A 22,493-nucleotide genomic window follows, 5' to 3' on the forward strand; every position below is an offset into this window, starting at 1 on the left:
ACCTCATCATCTTCACTCTTGTGAATGCTCTTTCCGAGCTTTACCGTGAGAGTGATCAATATTAAAATTTTATTCTGCGGTTATTACGCTGCTACGAATCAATCGAGGTCGTCATTTCTAAAAATATTATTCGCGATGCCTCAGTATATTTCTTTATCCCTCCTAAGTTTCCTTTAAATATTTCACTGACTCCTTTTGCTTAGTATGGTTTTTTAAAAATGTAGAAAACATTCTAGATCTGGTGCTGAGCCCTCGACTGCTAGTATTGACCCTAGGTTCCCTACTGACGAACTTAGGATTAAGTTTGAGCCGACCATTTATATGCCTATTAGGACTAAGTGCTTAGATAGAGAGTTTTTCTTACGTTCTTGTGTACCAGTTGTAGAGGTTATTAACCACTATAACTTGCAGAACCTTGTTTACTGCACCAGCTCAGTAAACATAAATTTATGTGGTGAATTTTATAATAACTTGGTTAGGGTAGATTATCTCACTTATGTTACTTGGGTAGCTGGTACGAATATTACATTATTTTCTACCACTATTCAGAACTTCTTAGAGTTACGACCATCTACGTGTCCTTTTCAATGTTACCCTCCTAGGGATCTACCATTTGGTGATCCCTACTCACACATTACTCTGGATACGATTTACTCGTATTTCTTCGGAGGGGAGCGAGTACCCACAATGGCTATATTTAGATCAGTAGGCCTTCGAGTTCACGATTATGCACTTTATAGGGTTTTAGTTTTCTGCATCTTACCACTATCCACTCGCGACATAACGATGATGCGTCCATTTCATTCCTTTCTCTTGTATGCCCTTTGCCATAGGTTAAGCATAGATATTAGTCTACATATCTTTCAGACCATTATCTACTCAGCTGGATTCATCACCAGCGTTCGAGTTCATATGTCGTACTGTCATATTTTGACGACATATTTCGCCCACCTACATATTGACGTCACCCAAGGTAATGTTCGGGCCATGACTGAGTTCGACGTCATAGGACCTAGGAGCTTTTCTTTAGCGGGTGCCCATGTAGATGATGATGGTGTCATGTCTTGGCGGAGGGGGGGCACAACACCAGCCAGACCCAGATGCTCAGGAGGAGGCAGAGTAGGATGAGTTCATGGTCGCGTTGTTCGGCGAGGACGCTCCGACCTCGATATCACCTCCACCTCCAAACCAAGCACCTAGTCCCGCTCATCGCACTCTAGGCGATCGAGTTGCCGGACTCGAGTTATCCATGACGAGTCTTCGGCAGGAGGTCTCCGACTTGAGACGAGACGTGAGATAGGATATCTCAGACCTTCAACGTGATCTATCCAGTTCCCGAGAGGATGCCCAGATCCGTCAGGCTGAGTTGATCGAGATGTTCCATTCCTTGGGATTCAGACCACCCCCCTCCTCATCTCGATAGACTCCCTGATCACTATGTATATTCTATTATGATCATTGTATTTTGACTTTGACATTGACTTTTGATATTCTAGGTTACTCCGACTTAGGTATATCTCGACTTTAAAATGATTGATTCTGATTTGTCTAATAGATTAGGAAATTTAAAATTATTTTAAAAAATAGTTATTTTAAAATTCTAAGGTAAAACGCTTTTATATTTTCAAAATTTCCTATTTTTAGAATTTCAAATCAGTTTTAGCCTTAGACTAGAATAATCCCTTAGAAAGCATGTGTTGGATCGTTGCAGGTCGACTAAAAGGGGGGTTGAATAACCTGAAAATACAAAAACAAAATCAACCCTTCTCGAACTCTCAACAGAACACTTGCATAAATAAATTAAACAAATAAACTAAAAGTAAGAGACAAAAGAGATTTACTTGGTTACAACCGGGGAGGTTGTTAATCCAAGGAAGATGAAGCGCACTAGAATATCTCCTTCAGGCGGAGAAGCCTCTTACAGTGTTTAAGCACAGAAAATAGAAACTCAACTCTAAACTTAAAGCACACAAGCATTGGAATTACAATTCTCGAGTTCGTTCTGATTGTTGAAAAAGCTTCTGGACCAAGGCTATATTTATAGCCTTGGTCGGGGCACCGTGAGGGTTCCGGGCGTCCTGGGGGGGGGATAAACTTTATCCCCCAACGTTCAGATCGAGTCAAAACTCGATCTTGTGAAAAAGTAAACTTCGGGCGCCCGGAAGGGTTTCGGGCGCCCCGGACTGTTTCGGGCGCCCTGGACAGCTCCGGGCGCCCGGGAGGAAAAAGTCAACCCCATTGACTTTTTCCTTCCAGGTCTTCTGCTCCGGCCCCGTTAGCCTCAGACCAAGTCGTCCGCTCGTTTGGGTGATCTCTACCATCCGAAATAGGGCTCACCCGAACCCAACTTCCGGTCTTCTCGAGCAGACTTCCGCTCCGGCTTCTCGTCTCTCAAAATCGTCGCGTGTTTCCTTCTCGTCCGCCAGCGTACTCATCCGCAGTCTTTGTCCCTCAGTCGCACCCCGTCTGACCTTCTCGCTAGCTGCGGCTCTTGCTCCCCGAGCAGTCTTCCGCTCCGGCTTCTCGTCCCTCGTAACCACCGCACGCTTCCTTCTCGCCCACCGGTGTACTCTTCCGCAGCGCCTCGCCCCTCGGACACACCGCGTGTCATCCTTCTCGCTAGTTGCATCTTCCGCTCGACTACCTGTGCTCCTAAGCTCCTGCACACTTAGATACAAGGTTAGAAATACACAGGACCTAACTTAACTTGTTAATTACACCAAAGCAACCTTGGGGTTCCAACAGCATGTGCCCCTAGGGCTAGTACTTGAGCATCTCACCAACACTTTAGGATTCCCTTGTTTGTGAACATAGAAAGGGTGAGATGCATAGGCAAATTGCCTGGACTTAAGATGCTTATGTCAGTGCATCGATATAAGTCTGAGCGTTAAATACCAAACATATATTAATCAAGTTAAATCATTCAGTTTAGTGAAACACTACCTGATGATTAGACTTAACTTGACTAACCAAGTGAAAGTTGCTATCCTCTAATAGATAGTAAGTAACTAACTAGTTAGACAGATTTTTGTAATGTCAGGTTCAGGGGGAGGTTAATCATTTTTATACTTATTTTAAAATTAATTTTTGAAAAATACTTTTTTTTTAATCAAACCTAAGTGTTTTAAAAATTTCTTTGGATTTTTCAAAATTAGTTTTGAAAGTTAAAAATCACTTTTGAAAATTAGATTTATGCTTTTAAACTTTTCAAAGGCAATTTTGAAAATGACAACTTCGAAACTTGGTTTTGAAAATTGATTTTAAAAGTTCGATCTTACTTTGTGTTGAAAATTGGATTTTTCAAGTTTAAATTTATTTTGAAAATTATGTACTTATACATTTATGCTTGAAAATTAGAATTTCTAAACTTAGCTTTTATGAAGTTAGCTTCAATAAACTTATACTTGAAAATTAGCTTTTATAAATTTATGATTACAAAAATTATCTTTTAAAAATTAATCTGTAAAAATTACTAAGTTATTTTGCTAGATCAGCTATTTTTTTTCAAAACTTAGCTATTTTACAAAGGTTAAGAGGTAAATGGAAAATTGTCTATATTTTTAAATTTAAACTCTCCTAGGATAATCTGACTTACATTTCTAGATTATTTTTACTTTGCATTTTTTTTTATGTTAATCTTTTGATGAATGTTAAAGTGGGAGGATTAGGAGGTTAAGTTAGTTAAACAAAACAAATAATAAAAATAACAAAATTTAACTTAACAACCTTATGCTTGTTTTACTTGCATACTTTTTCATCAACTTAACCAGGTTGTCATTGCATCAAAAAGGGGGAGATTGTTGGTGCGGTTAGAACTAACGGTCTAACTCAAGTTTTGATGAATGACAAAATAGGTTAAGTTAGTTTCGTTGTTATATAACACTCTGACCGAGTGTGCAGGAGAAGCCCAGACAAATCGACGGACTGACCTGATGTCTAGCACGAAGCCCAGCTAAGTCGATGGGCTGACCGGACGTTTGACACGCAGTCCAGCTAGGTCGACGGGCTGACCAGATAGCTAGCGCGAAGCCCAGATAGGTCGAAGGGTTGACCGAACGTCTGGCAGGTAAGTGAAAGTAAGTCACTGGACGGGAGTGACTATGAGGACGCGTTCCCGGGAAGGGAATTTAGGCGCCGATCTGACTTAGAACCATTTCAGAACTCTAAGTCGAGATCTTGACTAGATTCCGGTCTCGGATAGACAGAATCTAAGTAATATTCTGCTTAATTTTAAACTGTGTTAATACCCTGTGTTGCAGGATATATCTTATATATGCCTCCGGACTAACGTTTTCTTGAAGGAAAGAATCTGCTAAAAACTAAGGGTTCGGGGGCGCTCGGGATGGTTGCGGGCGCCCGGAGGTGAAAAATTATCCTCAACATCATTTCGCCGCGTGGAGCTCCCTGATTGGCTCGACTACGTCATAATCAGGGCGCCCTGAAGGTTCCAGGCGCCCCGAACCTCCTATATAAGGAGGGTCAAGACTGAAGCTCCAACAACAACTCACGATTTGATCTTTGGTGCTCTTGCGACGCTGCTGACAACACTTTGCTTTTTCATTCTTCTTTTTCTTGTTAGTATTTTTTATTTATTAGCATTCGTGTACTTTAAGTTGTAAATATTTTTCGAATTGCTAGTGAATTACCTATCGAAAGCACCCTTGTGCGCGGGCTTTGGAGTAGGAGTCGCCAAAAGCTCCGAACCAAGTAAATCCTTGTGTTCTCTTTGCCTTGTTTACTTTTCCACTGTGCTTACTCTTTCAAAAATTTTAAATCGCTATTCACCCCCCTCTAGAGAAATTCTACGATCCAACAGTAACATCTATGGATGTTGGACACATACTTTTGGGTCAACCTTGGCAATATGATAGAAGTGCTATTCATGACGGTAGAAAAAATACTTACACATTTATGGTGGGTAAAACTGAAATTATCCTTTTGGCGTGTAAAGATATTTGCAACCCTAAATCCTTTATGAAGGAGGAGGGGAATGCCTTACTCACTTTGCCGCAGCTTGAGAAAAAGGTTCAACAGGGTTGTATGATCTATGTTTTGGTGGCAAAAATAGTGGAACAGCCTATGGAAGCACCAAATTGTGTCAAAGCTCTATTGGAAAAATTCCAGGATGTCACGCCGAAAGAATTACCGCATGGTCTTCCCCTTTACGGGAAATTCAACACCATATTGATTTAATTTCAGGAGCTACCCTACCAAACAAATCTCATTATCGAATGAGTCCAAATGAACATGAAGAGCTTAAACGGCAGGTGTTGGATTTATTAAACAAAGGCTACATCAGGGAAAGCTTAAGTCCATGTGTTGTCCCTGCACTTTTGACTCCAAAAAAAGATGGTTCGTGGCGCATGTGTGTTGATAGCCGAGCACTCAATCGAATCACCATCAAGTACAGGTTTCCTATACCAAGGATTGATGATATGTTTGATATGTTAGCAGGTGCTCAAGTATTCTCTAAAATTGATCTTCGAAGCGGCTACCATCAGATTAGAATCAAGCCAGGAGATGAATGGAAGACGACTTTTAAAATTAGAGAAGGCTTGTACGAATGGCTTGTTATGCCATTTGACCTATCTAATGCTCCGAGCACTTTTATACTTTTATATGGGTAATGAATCAAGCTCTTCACCAACTCATTGGTAAGTTTGTCGTCGTTTATTTTGATGATATTCTTGTGTATAGACAAAATACCTCTGATCCTTTGATCACATTGAGCATTTAAGAGCTGTTTTATTGACTTTGAGAAGGGATAAACTTTATGTAAATCTCAAAAAGTGCTCTTTCATGATCAACCGCCTAGTTTTTCTTGGTTTTGTTATGACATCTTTAGGAATTATGGTGGATGAAGAAAAGGTCAAAGCTGTCGAGAATTGGCCTACTCCTAAAAGTTTACATGATGTGCGGTGTTTCCATGGATTGACTTCATTTTACTGCTGATTCATTTGAAACTTTAGCAACATTGCAGCTCCTTTGACAGATTGTTTGAAGAAAGGAGAATTTATTTGGACTTCGGAAGTGGAGAAAAGTTTTCAATACATCAAGGAGAGGCTTTTTAGTGCACCTGTTCTTGCATTACCAGACTTTGAAAAAATATTTGAGGTAGATTGCGATGCATCTCATGTGGGTATCGGGGGAGTGCTTAGTCAAGAAGGTCATCCCATCGCCTTCTTTAGTGAAAAATTGAATGAGACAAGGAAGAAGTACTCCACTTATGATTTGGAGCTCTATGCAATTGTCCAAGCCCTTTGCCATTGGCGACCTTACCTTATCCAGAAGGAATTCATCCTTAATTCAGATCATGAAGCCCTCAAACACATAAACTCTCAAGCAAACTTGAATATGAGACATGCTGGTTGGGTATCATTTCTACAGGAGTATACTTTTATGTTGAAGTATAAAAGTGGGAGACTCAATAAAGTGGCGGATGCGCTTAGCCGACGAGTTGCGTTGTTGAATTCCATGACGGTCCAGCTTGAAGGAATTGATGCCATTAAGAACCTGTATTCGGAGGATCCAGATTTTAAGGGGATTTATCAAGAGTGTAAGGGAGGTAAGTATGAAGACTATTGTTTACTTGAGGATTTCCTTTTTAAGGGAACTTGTTTGTGTATTCCTAGATGCTCTTTTAGAGAATACCTCATCAAAGAATTTCATTGTGGTGGACTTGGTGGATATTTTGGAAGAGATAAAACTCTGTTGTTGATCAAAGAAAGGTATTTTTGGCTTACTCTTTATCGAGATGTTGCAAAATTTGTGAAGAGGTGCCAAGTTTGCCAAAGTTGCAAGGGCCAAAGTCAAAATTCTGGTGCTTACACTCCATTGCCTATTCCTGATGCTCCTTGGGAAGCTATTAGCATGGATTTTGTTGTTGGGTTGCCCAAAACACAAAAATGTTTTGATTCGATTTTTGTTGTGGTTGATCGCTTCTCAAAGATGGCTCATTTCATCCCTTGCAAAAAGACCATGGATGCTTCATATATTGTTGATCTTTATTTTAAGGAGGTGGTTAAACTTCATGGATTGACAAAGACTATTACGTCAAATCGTGATACAAAATTCCTGAGCCATTTCTGGAGGAACTTGTGGAAAAAATGGGCACCAGTTTGTACTACAACAGTTCCTATCATCCAGAGACTGATGGACAGACTGAGGTTGTGAATCGTACATTGGGAAATTTACTTCGGAGTCTTGCTTCCAAGAGACCAAAGCAATGGGATGCTATCCTATCTAGAGTTGAGTTTGCTTATAATTCTGTGGCCAATCGTTCTACTGGAAAGAGTCCATTTATGATTGTTTATGGAAGGAATCCAACTCACTATCTTGACCTTACTAAAGTTCCAACCTCTAGCAAAAAGGTTGAAGACTTCGCGTTAACTACAGAACGAATTCAGGAAGAAGTGAAGAAGAAGCTGTTAGAAAGTTATTAGTCCTATAAAAGAGTTGCTGATGTTCATCGATGAATTCAGGTTTTCAAAGAAGGAGATCTTGTTTGGGTTTATTTGAGGAAGGAAAGTTTCCCTGCTGGTGCATACAACAAGCTCAGAGAAAAGAAGATAGATCCTTGCCAAGTGTTAAAAAAAAATGATAATGCATACAAAATTGAGCCACCAACACATATACACACTCATCCTACATTCAATGTTCGTGATTTACCTCCCTATCATGGAGAAAACGATTTGAACTCAGAGACGAGTTCTTTCCCGCATGGAGAAGATGATGCAGGCCAGGTTCACTTAGTCTGGCAGTCTTCAGTTCTTGGGTCATAACTATCTCTTGGAAAGTCCAAATCATGCAAGGCTGGAGGCATTGGAAAGCTAATTCAATTGTCTTTCCAACCATATATTACTCATTCCCATATGTGAAGCATTTTCAAAGTTATGAAGCTTCAAAGTTGGATTGGAAAGTGAAAAGTCACATTGGAAGACCAACCACTCTTTTAGTTTTCTGCATTATGTAATTTATAAGTACTTGGTGTTTTGAGTTAGGGGGGGGGGGGGTGGCGGGGGACTTTGATTCTTGATTATTGTTATCTGAGTCTGAGAATAAGAATTCTCTACTTCTGCTTCGTTCCTAATTTTTGAAGTCGAATTGCGCATTGTCGTTCCTTTTCTCCAGTATTCTAACCCTCACTAGTTTAAGATCCAAAACTAATTTAAGACTTAAAACTTAGGCCACTTTATTTTAGTCATATTAAAATAAAATAAACTTTAAATTGATGCGCTCTCTATGTGTAACTCGATATGTTCTCATAACATTGGCAATGACTCAAAATCATATTTTAAAGGCACAAGCAATAAGTGACATCTAACAATGCATTATGACTACCCAAGTAATAAGAATGTCGTCTTTTATCCATGATATCTAGATTGATTTATGAAGCATAAATCGTGGCATCTCTCATCAATCTATGTGTTTCTTGATCTCTAAGTAGACTTAATTAAATAAACTCAATATCTCATAATGACTTATTTGAGAATGATCATCCATTTTAGTAGTCATACTTAATCAAGTGGCTCACGGACATTTATATGGAAGAAACAATTTCTATCCACATCACTCATATCTCTAAGTATAACTATTGCATACTAGTAAACAACTTTATAATCAACCTTATTACAGGTGATATTTATTAATACTAAAGTACACAACTCATTATGTAGGGAACTATAATGACTTCAGGTCAAATACTTGTTTAGACTGATAGTCTTATAACAATATTTATGACACTTATATAACAATTCATGAAATATTTTCATGGCAAGTTAATTCAGTATATATTCTTTAATATATATACTAATGTATTAATTTGATATCTTATATTCATGACTCGTGGGATTGAGTCATCAGTTAACCTACATACTAGTCTTAGTGCATTAATATCAGCCTTTTATATTAATATTTGACTAAAAAAATTTGAGAACAATGTTTTATACATCTATAGTATCTTACAATCAATTTAACTAATTGATATGTTATAAAATAAAACCTATCTCTCTATGTCATTATTATATTTACTCAAATTTGCACTTTAAAGCAAATATAATAAAGATAAAATGTTACCTTTTGTTAAAATATAATATAATAGTGTCATATCAATCTTCTCATGATTTACTCTTAAAACTGACACTAACATATGAAAGAGGGAACTTTGATGCAACAGAAAATTTGTTATAGTAAAAGATGATTATATTCACCTCAGACATTGCAAATAATAAATTTGTTGCTATGTAACATATAGATTATGTATTCGAGTTGCAAAAATAATCTTTTGTAATGAAAGACAAAGTTACGTATAATAGATATTTCTTCAGAACCTTGCATTGATGGGAGCTTGATGATTCAACTATATTTGGTTTGTTAATTTGGATTTCTAGACTCTTTTACTCACATGTTATCGATACAATTACAATACATCCATACATCAAAAGGATTTGTACATGGTAACAAATTCACAACAATCATAACGATTTGAGGATTCATAGAATAATAAGAAGGAATAAGAGCAAGATATAGCTATTTATCATCAAACAACCTCATACAAATTCCTCTCTTTTTAGTTTACATCTGTGCATCATCATCGCGGTTATGAACTCAATGTGATCATCAGAATCATTTACATCCGCACCAACCTGAATGAAATCCACAAATTAAGAGGAACTAGCTATGACCTGAAATTGTTTAAGCTCGCATCAGTACTCAAAGTGATCAGCCATCAATGCCAACTTCTTGAGCTTCTTGACCTTTTATCTAAGTTTGTTTTCTTCATTTTGTGTCCAAGTGATTGACCTCTTCATTTTCGATACCATGAAATCTCAAATGTGTGGTTCTACTCAATCATCCTCACTAGACTATTAATTTACATAGGAGATAAAAAATAATCATCAGCATAAAACGGCTAAAACAAAACAAAGCAAGCTAGAATTAAATTGAGAAAACGAAAAGGATACAAGGAAAAGACTAGGCCTAAGCGACATCCTAAGATGAAAGAAACGAAATATTTGCCATGTAGGTTTCTTAAACAAATGCAAGGTGTTGTCTCTACACTCCATTTTACTAGGTTTAGGGTTCTTAAATTATATAGGCCATGAGACAACTTTCTCAAAGGGAAGCACAAGCTACAAGCTACAAGCTTTAGTTCATGAAATAACAACCCAATTATGAGATTAGCTTTATAGAGCCCTACACCTTGGAGTGGAAATGCATGTGCAATCATCACAAACCTCTAACAACTTTTTCCCCTTCTTTTTATAAAAAAAATTCACATAAAAATTATTCCCTAAGAGATCATTATTCCACTCTTCTTTGATCTCCCCTAAACCTTCTTAACTTTAATTCCTAACCTTTACCTTTTCTCATTGAATTTTTATGTAGACTTTGTTCATTTACAATCTAGAGGTTAGAGATAGTCGTGAAAACATATAAAGAGGAGGTGGATTAGCGTGTGGTGATGTGCTTTAATTGTAGACTGTTTGTCTTAATACTATATTAGATGTTATACTATTGATCATTCTAGGTTAATGATTGCTCTAAGAAGGGTTTATAGGTAAGTTAAAATTACAACACAATACAAAGATAAAAACAATGAATATCACCAAACAATTTCATTAGTAGACAAATCAATCAAACATAATTGCTTGCCATTTAATTGAAACACAAACTCTGAATTGCCAATTCTTTTCAAGATCAAAGAAAAAAAATATTTAGAAAAAAAGGAACTAAAAATTGGCATCCAAACCACACTATTGGTGAATCACATCGCCAACCTCATCAAAGACAGCAAACAGGGCACCTGACCAATCCGTTTTCGTTGCAAGCCCCGCAGCGCCGGAAACCGCCGCCTAAGTCTTCCCACTCCGCCTCCTCCGCAGCCGACTCCACCACTTCTTCTTCCTCGTCCTCCGCCTCCGCCTCCGCCGCCGGCACCTTGCAGCTCCCCGAGCACTTCTCGCAGACCACAAACCTTATGTCCCCACACCCCTCGCACGGCAGGCCGCCCTCGCCGGGCGCCGCCATTTCGCACCCGTCCAACGCCCCCTGCAGCTGCCCGTCCTCGTGCATCCGCCGCACCTCTTCTACTCCCCCCACGTACCCTCCGTTCGCGAACACCGCCGGCAGGAGACTCTCCTTCCTCTGCTTCTCCCCTGCCTCGCTCGTCAGCACAGCGAGCTCCTCCCTGAATCCTCTGTCCATCGACACGTCCCGCTCGTCGACGCGAACGCCGTAGCTTTTCAAGATCATTCGCACGAGAACGCAGTCCTCGTACGTCTTCCGCACGCCGCGGAGGCTGGTGAAGTATAGCACCACCTTCCCCTGCTCCGCCGCCTTGCCCGGCTTCGGATTCGGCTTCTTGGGATCGATTCTGTCTTGGTAGAAAAGAGTCCGCGACTCCGGTGAACGGAGGAGGCAGGGGTGCTGCGGAGAGAGCTCCTCCATGGCTTTTCGGAACGCGGAGAGTACCTCAGGATCGAAATCTCCGGCGGTTATTCCATTATCGTCGATCTTCGACGCCGCCGGCTTCAAGAGCGGGGATTGAAAAGTCACGCCTGTGCTCCAGATGGTCGTGCTTTGGACCGATTTGAGAACAGTCTGGGAATCGTGAATCGGGTAGAAGGAGAAGGAGTGGCGGTCGACGAAGGTGGTGACGGAGAAGCGAGCGGTGGCGGCCTCCTCCAACCCGGCCATGAGCACCGCGGCGTCGATGGCCTCCGGCTCGTTCGGCGGTGTCTCGGTCGGCGTCTTCGGGATTCTCTCGCTCATCTTTTCCGACCAAAGTTTGCCCTTCGCAATCGTAGTAGACACGTCCGCATTCCCCTCGACGACGGCCGCCTTCTCGGCGCAATGCTTCACCTCGTCGGCGGCGACGGCCGAGTCCTGGCCGAGAGTGGATGAAGCGAGGCCGACGACGTGGCGGGCCTCCCCTCCGGTTGCGGCATTGGACTTGCGGTCCAGGGGAAGAGACTGGCTTCTGGCAAGAGTAGACGCCGGCGGCCGCCGGCGATCGCGCCGGTTTCGCTTCGAGATCGTGCATCCCATTGATAATCAACGTCAAGCTGGAATTTTGAGGCGAAATCGAAGAAAAGATTGGATTTTGATCAGGAATGGTTGATTCCGATGGCGTCGGGATCCGAGAAAGATGGATTTGCAGGAGAATGTGGCAGCTGAAACAGAGAGCTTTACGCTGAGAAAGCGATGAAGGAGGTAAAGTCGAGAGCGACGCTGATGATGCTGGAAAGGAGCTTCAAGCCACTACTGTGATTCTAATAGCAATGTTTTTAAATGAAAAATAAAAAAATAAATTAGTCCAATAAAAAATGTTTTCAATAATGTTCAAACCGATGAAACACTTTGTGAAATTCTGTCTTCGAAGCATGCTTTGTAATGTCACCTTAGGCTAGCAACAATGGCAGAATAGATAATCCAGCAAAAGTGATTTTGCTTGCCCTCAGAGCTTATGTCAACTATTAATACGAAAAAGATAAATTACGAATAATTACAATCAATTATTATATAGTCGAATCGATTACCACATAATAGATTTATAAAAATAGATGACGCATATAATATTCATCATAAAATTATGACTTTTCTACATAAGTTTTTTATGATAAAGAATTATTCTCATAAACACATAGTCATACCCGATGGAGTAAAGTGATATATGATAGTAAAGATGACTATGCTCGTCAGCATCGCTGTCAATCTAGCTCAAGATTAATACGGAGCAACATGATATATATTTATAGTCATACTAGTCCAAAATATAACTATCAATTTAATCAAATTTAAACTTCGTATTATTTTATGTTTTTGAATTTCTAGTGCTTATAAATGTGTTGAAACCTCTTATGCTTTGAAAATTTACCAAAGCATACACTTAGATTTGAGAAAATTTTAAATCACGTACTATATTTTGAGAATGACCAAAGGGTGCACTGATTTAGATGACTTTTTCGTTCTACCTCTTTAGTTAATATTAATTTTTTATATGTTAATTTTCAATACATCCGAGCCATAATTTCAGAAAATCTAATTAAAAAGTAATTTTTGAGTTTTGGATGTGTGTGACCTCATTATGTCTCTCACTCTCTCTTTGTTGTATGAGAGCTCGGTGGTTATAAACGCAATACCATCCTGAATGAAATCTAAAATAAACAATGGAAGACACCATGTACTTCTCATAGTCTTAGAAATTTACTTGATATGAAATGAGTTCAATCAGACTTATCTAAACCGATCGGTGGATTTTGACAAAAATCTATTAATGGACCTAGACAGATCGGATTAGACTTAGACAGATAAGTCAGATTGAATCCATTTCAAGTCATGTGGATTTCTGAGGCTGCAAGTAAGCCAACGATACTAATTGTAAGGTAAAATGTGATCCTAGTCTTTGGGAAATCAAGCTCACATTAGGTTTGATCTGAATCAGACTACTACTATATGATAATGCTGATTCATATCCTTCAGGTTTGGACTGATTCAGATCAACTCTAATGTGGGCCTGATTTCTCAGAGATCAATAGCACTTTCTAACTAAAAGTTAGCATGATAATGTAGCACTTTCGAAGATGCCAAAATAAATAATGAAGAATATTCTTGGATTTCTCACTGTCTTAGAAATGGAGAAACTAAAATGAGTGAAATCAGACATGTCTAATTGGTGGATATTTTCTTGTTGATCAGCTAACTCGTAGGCGCAATCTTAATTGCCCGATCGAGCTCCTAGGCTACTATACTTTGCCCATGAGTAAGCTATGAGACTCGATCCACATGGTCGAATAAACCAACTTAACTCACCTACAACCTATATGCGTGATGGCCCGATGACCGCACGATCTTGTCGTAGACTTGATCGAAGGATGCACGACGACCCAACTATAGTGCTATAGGCCGTGCCCTTTTTCCGTATTCTTTTAACGTGCTCGAATGCAAGTGGCCAACAATAGCAGCTGGTTGTTGCCATTGTTGAGGGTTTGTCAATTCTTCGAAAACACTTTACATTTCCTCTTTAGTTGTAGTGGAGTAGTCAAGCTACTCATCACCCTTTTTCTTGTTTAATAAAAAAAAACAATTTTTCATTCCATGATTCAAGGACCCTGTTAAATGGGATTTAACTAAACAATAAGATCGACAGGACTCTATCGATGATTCGGGCATCGACTTCGATCGGGAGAATGACTCGAAGCCAACTCCTTAACCAGATGGAGCGTATTAGATATCGACATCGCACCACCGAGTCCCTTTACTTCTTCTCTTCAAAGATCAACTTGCCAACTTGCAGATCTAGTCTTTTAGCAGACATCCATGTGCTTGCCATTGTCTTATGGGACCTTTTCTTCTCAGCTTTCTTTTCATTTGTTACTTTTGAATATCGAATAGCGATGCACATGCCGTGCCATTCTTGGATTTGTATAGTTGTTATTCGAACAAATTAGACTCGAAAGTGAAGAGTGATTAGCGACTGATATATCGATCGAATGTGGATCGGTAGCTAGCTTGAATCATTTGATCTATCCATTAAACTAGAGGTGGTGAACTCGAAGCCTTCATTTGTGCAAGTTAAAACCATTTTATTCGACGGAACTTATGTTTTTTTTATTATTATTATTTTAATAATTTATAGAGAGACATTTTGCGATGAGACCCATAATAAAATTTAAATATCGGGGTTGACCCTAAAATTGTCCCAGACCAATTTACGTCAAATGGACATACGGAGTTGGGCCAAGCTATCTGAGGCCCAAATTCTAACCGATTGATCGGACGATTCGACTCGTCCGCTCAACTCGCCCGTTTCCGACGTCGGAGGCAGAAAAAATACGATCGAAACGCTACCGGATCATCTGATCGATCCCTCCGCCATGGCGAACACCTCAACGGAAGGAAGCGCAAGCGAATTCGGACGTCCAGAAGGAGGGACCGGCCGGCGTCGTTTCTTCAGCAGTGGAAGAATCCCGCGGAAGACGAGGATCGGATCCTCTTCGGCGGCTCGGTTGTTAGGGAGGGGGGCGGGAGCCTCCCCTCCGCCGCTCACTCCTACGCGGTCCACGATGTCCTCGGGACTAGCACAAAGGACGAGCTCATCGAGTTCCTACTCGATGCCGTCGCCTCCGACGCCGACCGCGGTGCCGCTCACTGCAAGGTGTTTGTTCACGGTCCTCGGCTTGTTCGGTAAGCTTGGACATAGAAAATTTCAACTTGCATATTCAGAACACAATTTATGTGGACCAGCGCACCTACTTTTTCTTGACTTCTTGTGGTGCAAATTGTAAGACCTTTTCACGGGTCCTTATTTAACTAAAAAACCAAATCAAGACTCACTTGCAATGCCAATTTCTGTGACTATGATATCCAGTCATATTCATAAGTTACAGAGGTATTTATTTTGTTGCATCTTTATCATTAATATTCATGACAAATTTGTACCATCCTGTATCTTAGTCTGTCTACTAATTTAAAACTTACTGGTAATTTTTTCCCTTTTTAGCTTTTGCCACCTGTAATCACATACTGCTGTGAGAAGGAGACCTGAAGTGAACATGTCTTCAGCGTATTCAAAGGCTGGCCTAGGTACTATATGAGATGGATGATAAAGCATAAGAACCACAGTCATGAAGTTGTAATTAGGATACTTACAAGGAGCAAAGCGCATTTGCCATCTTCTGACTCCTAGAAAGGGGTTAGTAATTCAATCAAAAAGGTATATCATTCATACCATCAATAAAGTTGAGAGCCTTTTTACCATTGGAATTAGCCACTCTGTTCTGGTTAATTCTAGTTGATTACATTATTAACCAGATTTATCTATGCTATGTAATAACAATAGTTCTGAGGAAGTTGCCCCCTGGGCAATGGTGTAGCGGTTAGGCCCTTCAAATGGTTAATTATGCATCTAAGGGTTGAATCCTAGCTACGGCACACTGCAGGAATTTTTTTCCAGTGTGATGACAACTCTAAGAACGGTGGCTGCTTGGATGGGCCTCTGCAAGCGCTTCCCGATTTATCCTTGGCCGGTGGGAAATTTCTGTGAGGCTGGGCCGATGACTTCTAGGATTAGTCGGTTGGTTCGAAAAGTTGGATACTTAGATTATCCAAAAAAGAAAAAGTTCTGAGGAAGTTGTATTTTTCTTTTCCATCTTATATTTTTCTGATCTGTCAGTTATAGATCAATTCTTTGGGCCCTTTTTGCAATTGTCATTGCACTATGCATGGGTATGGGCTTAACGCGAAACTTGAGTAGTTGGGGCATAACCTTTTATCTAAACCATAATGAAAATAAATTAGAATTTCTTCATGTTGTGTGGTTCAACTAAAATAGCTATCCTAGTGACGTTTGTGAATGCTTTTACTAGCCTCTTCTATTTCAAATGCATGTTTCACTTTGCAAATGTTCTTCTAGAAATAGGATTGCTTTAGCCGATAATTTGTTTTTTCAATAGTTTTTATAACACCATCAGACTGTCATTGATAAAAAGGAGACTATTCCATCCTTGTGTTAATAGGCATGGAGATGCTGGAGCTTTTAACACCAGATCACATCCTTTAGCACGAGATATACTGTTTAAAACAAACTTGATAAAAAAAAGAAGAAGAATATCATCAATCTAGGAAACAATCAATACATATAGTTTACATAAACTCAACGACAAGTCTCATATCCTTCAACCGTTTACTTGTCTATAGGAAATAAGGGTAAGGCTATTGCATATGAGCAAAAGCTGTCTCAAATGATTTGTTATTTCTTTTTCAGATCATTACCTTGTTGGATGTAGAAAGATTAGGTGAGTGTAATACTCTTAAAGCCCTCAAGCATGTTTTAAGCTCAAGTGGAACAACAAAACTATATCCAAGCTTAGGCTTCTCTGTAAGATCTAACATTTAGACAGCAATATGCCATGAATCTCATGGAGGAGAGGACCATGAGAATGATTTGAGGTGTATAACTAACTACACAGAGAAAAGAAAATTATAATAACATTATCATTTCCTTTGTTCTAGTCCAAAGCTCCTTCAGCTCAGATGGATTTATCTTGATCCTCTTTGTAACATGCTCAACCATACAACTAATGGACCTACAAATGCGACATCCATAGGAATGATATCACACTTAAAAACTGCAAAAGGACCAAATAGCTTTGGGTTGTCACTAACTTAATGTTTAAATACAGATATAATTATGGGGACTATTCTAGATATGCAACTTTTTGTCAATGTATTGATGCATAGAAAAAGCTTTTGAAAATTTAGAAGCTTAGTATGTTATGACCTCCATGCTACTGAAATCCATGACATAAATATGATTGCTCTGAGTTTCTGTACCACCAAATGCATTATAAATTTCAGACATGTGTCACTTTACGACCATATGACAGAAAAGCCACATGTTAGTATGACCCGTGTGCCAAAAGATGAATCAACATATCTTTTCTACTGAAGATTTATCAGGGAATGAGTAGCTATGACTTCCCTAGAACTCCTAATGGAATCTCTTTTACTTGAATGATTTATGTAACAACTAACCACTCGGTTTGCTGGATTCATTGTTCAGCTAGAGTGTCCCACACTGCTCATCAACATGCCAGTCATCTCATCATCATGCTCTACTTGTTCCAGGTAAACAGATAAGATCTCATATTTTGGTTCAGTTTTGATGATACATTATTGTGAGATCTATGATGTTGTAGAATCAATGTGTATGAAAATTTACTTGCATGGTTTCACTCCTTTGAAATTATGGGTAAAAGATCCATTGAAGCACCAAAAGTACACGCGTTCATTTATTTACTCCCTCAATGAATGAAAAGGGGAATGGCATAATTATTCATGTGAGCATGGGCCACAAGTAATGATGATTCAAAATGTCGATTCACTCACTTCAATAGCTCTCAATGCTAATAATTCAACAAACCATTTATGACCCCTAAGAAAGATGCGGCACACTCGGCTCTACATGTTGAAGAAATAGGTAGAATGAAATCATTAGCCGATGTCACATGTTGAGGTCTTTGTAAGAATTGGTGATGGAAGGTACTTAAAATAATGGCACTAGAAGTAGGAAAAACATTAAGTACTTGATCTTATGTAAAGTTGTCTATCTAGTCATAGGTGTTTATATATATCCTAAGCAAATTCTAGAAAAAAGATGCTAAAGTTTGATAGTTTCAAAGAAAGAATATTAGAATAAGTGAATGTTTTGACACTTTCCATGCATAGAGGCTTGTTAAATGATAGTGAGAAATGTACATAATTAGTTATTGTGAATTATTTACACAACTAGTAGGTTAAATGCATCCATGTGATGCTTATTAAATGGGGAATATTATCACATTGAAAATAACTCTTAAAAGGGCCTAAACTTTTTAATACTTGATGATATAATCTCAAACAAATGAGACTTTATTCTTAAACATTATGTTTATGTTCATTTTCATTTTCGGTACTAGATTGGCTCAACTAAAAGTTTAATTTTTTTACGAATAGTCAAAAGATAAAAGTAAAATTAATATAGCAAAAGAGTTACGAGTGTAGGATGTGCTATTAGAGGGTCACTTGAGTGCCTAAGGGCCACTTGGCTAGGCGTTGTATCGCTAAAGTAGAGGGTCATGGTAGTTTGTAATTTTATAGTAAGATTACACAATTGAATCTCTTAAGGTTCTTCTAACCCAATAAGTGTAGGCTGTTTCATCATAGTCGAAGAGTCAAAGAATTGTCATTCTATAGGCCAATCAAATTTAGATTCTATGCGCTCTACTAGCACGTGTTATCACTGTGTATATAATTTTGCTCCTACGAGTTGGTGTAATTGGTATCTGTATGAATGTTTGTTCCAATAGAATTTTAGCAAATGTAAAATATCTTATTGGGTGTCTGATCTCTCCTATGTAAAGAGCCGTTGTGCTAGGATAAAATGCTCGTGATTTATTTGTTTTTATCTTATCGTGGGGTCGATGATATTGAACCATTTGAGATGAACGATAGTACTTTTTGTTCCATTGCTCCCGAACTATGTATATAACTCTACATTGCCACCATTATCATTTGCATCTATCATGACAGGTCTTACACCTCGACATTGATAACCCCACACTTGGTCTGAAAAATTACATGATCTTTTTATTTTACGCCTTAATTTAAACTTGTCATAGAGCTCTAAGTCGACTCCTCTCTTGTGGGAGGTGAGTTTCGTGGGGGAAAAAAGGAGATAAAGAATGACCCCTCTATTGTCTAAGAGATATAAGTAAATTCGCTGAACATAAGTACATTCTAATTAATTTCATTTGTATTTTGTTTTTTTTTGCCAAAATTTCCAATATATACTCCAGCGATACTAGCTCACCTATAAGTAAATACCTTTCGTACACCTACACTTTTGCTACAATTATATAAATTGATCCGGTCCTGGACAATAGTGCACCGGTAGGATACTTTTTCAATTTCTTTTTTTTTTTTTTTTTTTGACATTTAAGCATCGAGTTCTAGTCTAGGTAAATTAATGGATGAATTTCTTAAATGGATGATTAACATAAGAACGTTGGGTTGATTGATTGTTTATTGTGAACTTTTTCTAATTTATTATAATAGTTGGTGAAAAATTTTTATAAGACTAAATTGATTATTCTCCATTGTTTATTGTGAACTTTTTCTAATTTATTATAATAGTTGGTGAAAAATTTTTATAAGACTAAATTGATTATTCTCCAGATTAATCGATATAAATTGAATATGTAGCGATATCTTATTAAAAAAAATCATCTTCTATAGCTAACTTAAAGACACTTGTTATAACTTTTTTTTTAAATACTTGGTATCACTAACAAAGAGAATTATTATTGATATACTCAAGTAAGATCCACTCAGGTACATAATCCACCCAACCCAAGTGATCTGTCTAGGACTCCAGTCGTGTATTTGGATCAGGAATATTCCTATAATAGCTCACATAGGACTCCAGTTATATCCTCACTTTGAATACATTATCATACCATGTTTTACACTCTGGGAAGATCTTCGGCTCGATAGTACACTTGCATTTTGGCAACATCTTTGACTACACATATCTCCGCCGAGCCAGACTCCTCCGATTCGCATCTCAGACTGTTCATGTAACTGCGACTCTGGCAGCCACAAAGCTATCGGCAACCGTCACTGATAAGAGACGACGGTGGATGAGACTGACGGTGACTGTTCAGACTATGTTAGAGGTATGACGCCAACGTCGTACCTCTAAACCCAACAGAACTCCATCTCTTGGACTAGTCCCAGGCTGACTTGGCAGCCCACGTGGACGACAACGATCACCAGTATAACAAGGTAGGTAAAGCTGAATGAAAGAAACTTTTATAATGCCTTTACACGAGCTCGTTTTCTTAACTTCTCATTCCTTAGTTCCGTATTAACTTGACTGATGGAGGTGTCACTGGCATGTAGATCAAGATATAAGTTTTATCAAAAAGTTTTTTGAAATAACAATCAAAGTGAAGCAGGGTGAATTCATTTGGCAAGTTGATTATTTATTACAATATTGTCGGCACATGCTGATGTGAATTGATGTATATGCTTAAAAATAGCTCGGGTGGTGGAATGCAAAGACTCTATCAGTTAGAATCGACACGCAAAAGGAGGTGCAGTCGTGGTTCTTGGTGTAATCATTTTCAGGTTAAGGTTGATTAAGTTGACTAAGTTCGAATTGATTCGATATTGAGTTTTGACATTTAACAATATGTAAGCGAGAAGTCAAGTAGGTCATGGGATGATTGGATACTTGACTTGAAAGTCCTAATTGGAGGTTAGACAATAGAAAATCTTAACTGAACTAAAGGCTAAGCAAGCGTAAGAAATCTATTGAGTGACTAATCAAAACCGATGGTTAGGCAAGGGAAATCCTAACTAGAGATTAGGCAAGAGTGAGAAGTCTATTGAGTGACTAGTTCTAATTAGAGGTTAGATAAGGGTGAGAAGTCTACCGAGTGACTAGTCCTAATTGGAAGTTAGGCAAAGGAAGTCAAACGAGAAGATTTGTAAGAGGAAAACTCAAGTACGTTAAGGAGGACCGGATACTTGGTGAGAAAGTTCCAGTGAGTCAAAGGTTGACCAGACATTTGGTGATCCAACGAAAAATTAGTAAAGAAAAGTTCAAGTAGATTAAAAAGGACTTGACATTTGGTGAAGAAGCCTTGATAGGTCAAGGATGATTAGATGCTTACCAACATAAAATCTCAAAGAGTCACGGATGACTTTAGGATTTGAGCAAAGGAACCCTAAACTCAGGTTCAGAGTTTAGGGTTGGACAATCAATTAACTCAATCGATTATCTTAAGGCCAATTGATTGAGAGTTTTTTCGTGAGAGCGATTAGCTTAAAGCCAATCGATTGGGAGTTTTTTTGCGAGAGCATAGTGAGGGCAATCAAAATCGATTGCAATCAATTGGAGTATTTTTGAAAAGAAAACAGAAGATTGCTGAATCGATTAACATCATCAATTTATTAGCTCCAATCAACTTGAGTGCTTTTTGTGAGAACAAAACCCTAGAAAAGGGGTTTTCATCGAGTTTCTTCGATGACAACAAGTGCTACTGCATTTTCTAAATATCAAGAAGCTAACTAAAGCAAGAAAAGAGTAAATAAAATAAAGTTCATTATTGTAAAGTTATTTTTTGATTTCATTTGTAACCTTGTTTGTATTTCTTGTTGTATTCTTATGTTCAAGATTGTATGAGACTTTTATGTCTTTGGAAAGGAGATTTTCATAGTAAAGTCATGAGTGAGGAGTAGACATTTGAATTAGTCACTTTAAGGAGATTGATATTAAGTAAATATTCATTTTAAGTTTCTATTGTAAATCAAGTTTGAAGAAGCAAAATGAGTTATTCATCACCCATCCTAACCCTAACGGCGGTGATAGTTATACCTGAGCAAAGGCTAAATGAATGTATCTATATTAGGACAAAATGAAAGCACCTCATGGTAAAATAAAAAATACATCTTACTCGTAACAAAAGAAAAAGATGTTTTAAGATCGATAATGGAAAGATTAGGGTAGCAACGATGGGTGCATTTTTCAAGGATGTTTGGCTTTATCAAATTTTATAAAATAAATGTGTCTTTGTTGTAATTATATGATTTCTAGGTCTCTACTCGACACGTGTTGTTGGTCCTAATGAAAATAACTTTTTTTTTCTTCAAAAATTACGATAGCAATCCAATTTTTTTAAGCATCAATGATGCTCCTCTAAATTTAAAAATTTTAAAAATAAACTTCATTAATTAAATATTAAAATATTATTTAATTATAAAAAAAATGATTACTTAAATTTATTAAAGTGGATAATTTATTCTAAGTTTTAAATATATTATAGAGAAATTAATATGAATGCTTTAAAATGTTACACTCAATTTGTTAAAAATAAATAATAAATTATTATTTTATATTGTTATGTAAGAATTTAAAATTTAAAAATATCAAAAAGTAGCTTTATTTA

At 38.2% G+C, this 22,493-nt stretch overlaps 2 protein-coding genes across 2 annotated transcripts; one reads left to right on the forward strand and one right to left on the reverse strand.

Annotated features, from left to right (window-relative positions):
• Positions 1 to 10,590: 10,590 nt before the first annotated feature.
• LOC121973840 (uncharacterized protein At3g28850-like) lies at positions 10,591 to 12,306 on the reverse strand. The gene has a single exon (XM_042525185.1). The coding sequence runs from the start codon at positions 12,046 to 12,048 to the stop codon at positions 10,783 to 10,785; it is 1,266 nt and encodes a 421-aa protein (XP_042381119.1). The 5' UTR covers positions 12,049 to 12,306; the 3' UTR covers positions 10,591 to 10,782.
• A 2,298-nt stretch (positions 12,307 to 14,604) lies between these two features.
• Positions 14,605 to 16,602, forward strand: LOC121973841. The gene is made up of 2 exons (XM_042525186.1): positions 14,605 to 15,186; positions 15,503 to 16,602. Exons 1-2 carry the CDS (start codon positions 14,877 to 14,879, stop codon positions 15,532 to 15,534), a joined length of 342 nt encoding a protein of 113 aa, XP_042381120.1. The 5' UTR covers positions 14,605 to 14,876; the 3' UTR covers positions 15,535 to 16,602.
• Positions 16,603 to 22,493: the final 5,891 nt, after the last annotated feature.

Source organism: Zingiber officinale, chromosome 4A (genome assembly GCF_018446385.1).
Source record: "Zingiber officinale cultivar Zhangliang chromosome 4A, Zo_v1.1, whole genome shotgun sequence".
NCBI classification, from domain to species: domain Eukaryota; kingdom Viridiplantae; phylum Streptophyta; class Magnoliopsida; order Zingiberales; family Zingiberaceae; genus Zingiber; species Zingiber officinale.

Coding starts and splice junctions, on each gene's coding strand:
- LOC121973840 (XM_042525185.1), bottom strand. CDS start 12,048: ATGGGATGCACGATCTCGAAGCGAAACCGGCGCGATCGCCGGCGGCCG.
- LOC121973841 (XM_042525186.1), top strand. CDS start 14,877: ATGGCGAACACCTCAACGGAAGGAAGCGCAAGCGAATTCGGACGTCCA. Junction 15,187..15,502: donor CACGGTCCTCGGCTTGTTCG/GTAAGCTTGGAC, acceptor TTCCCTTTTTAG/CTTTTGCCACCTGTAATCAC.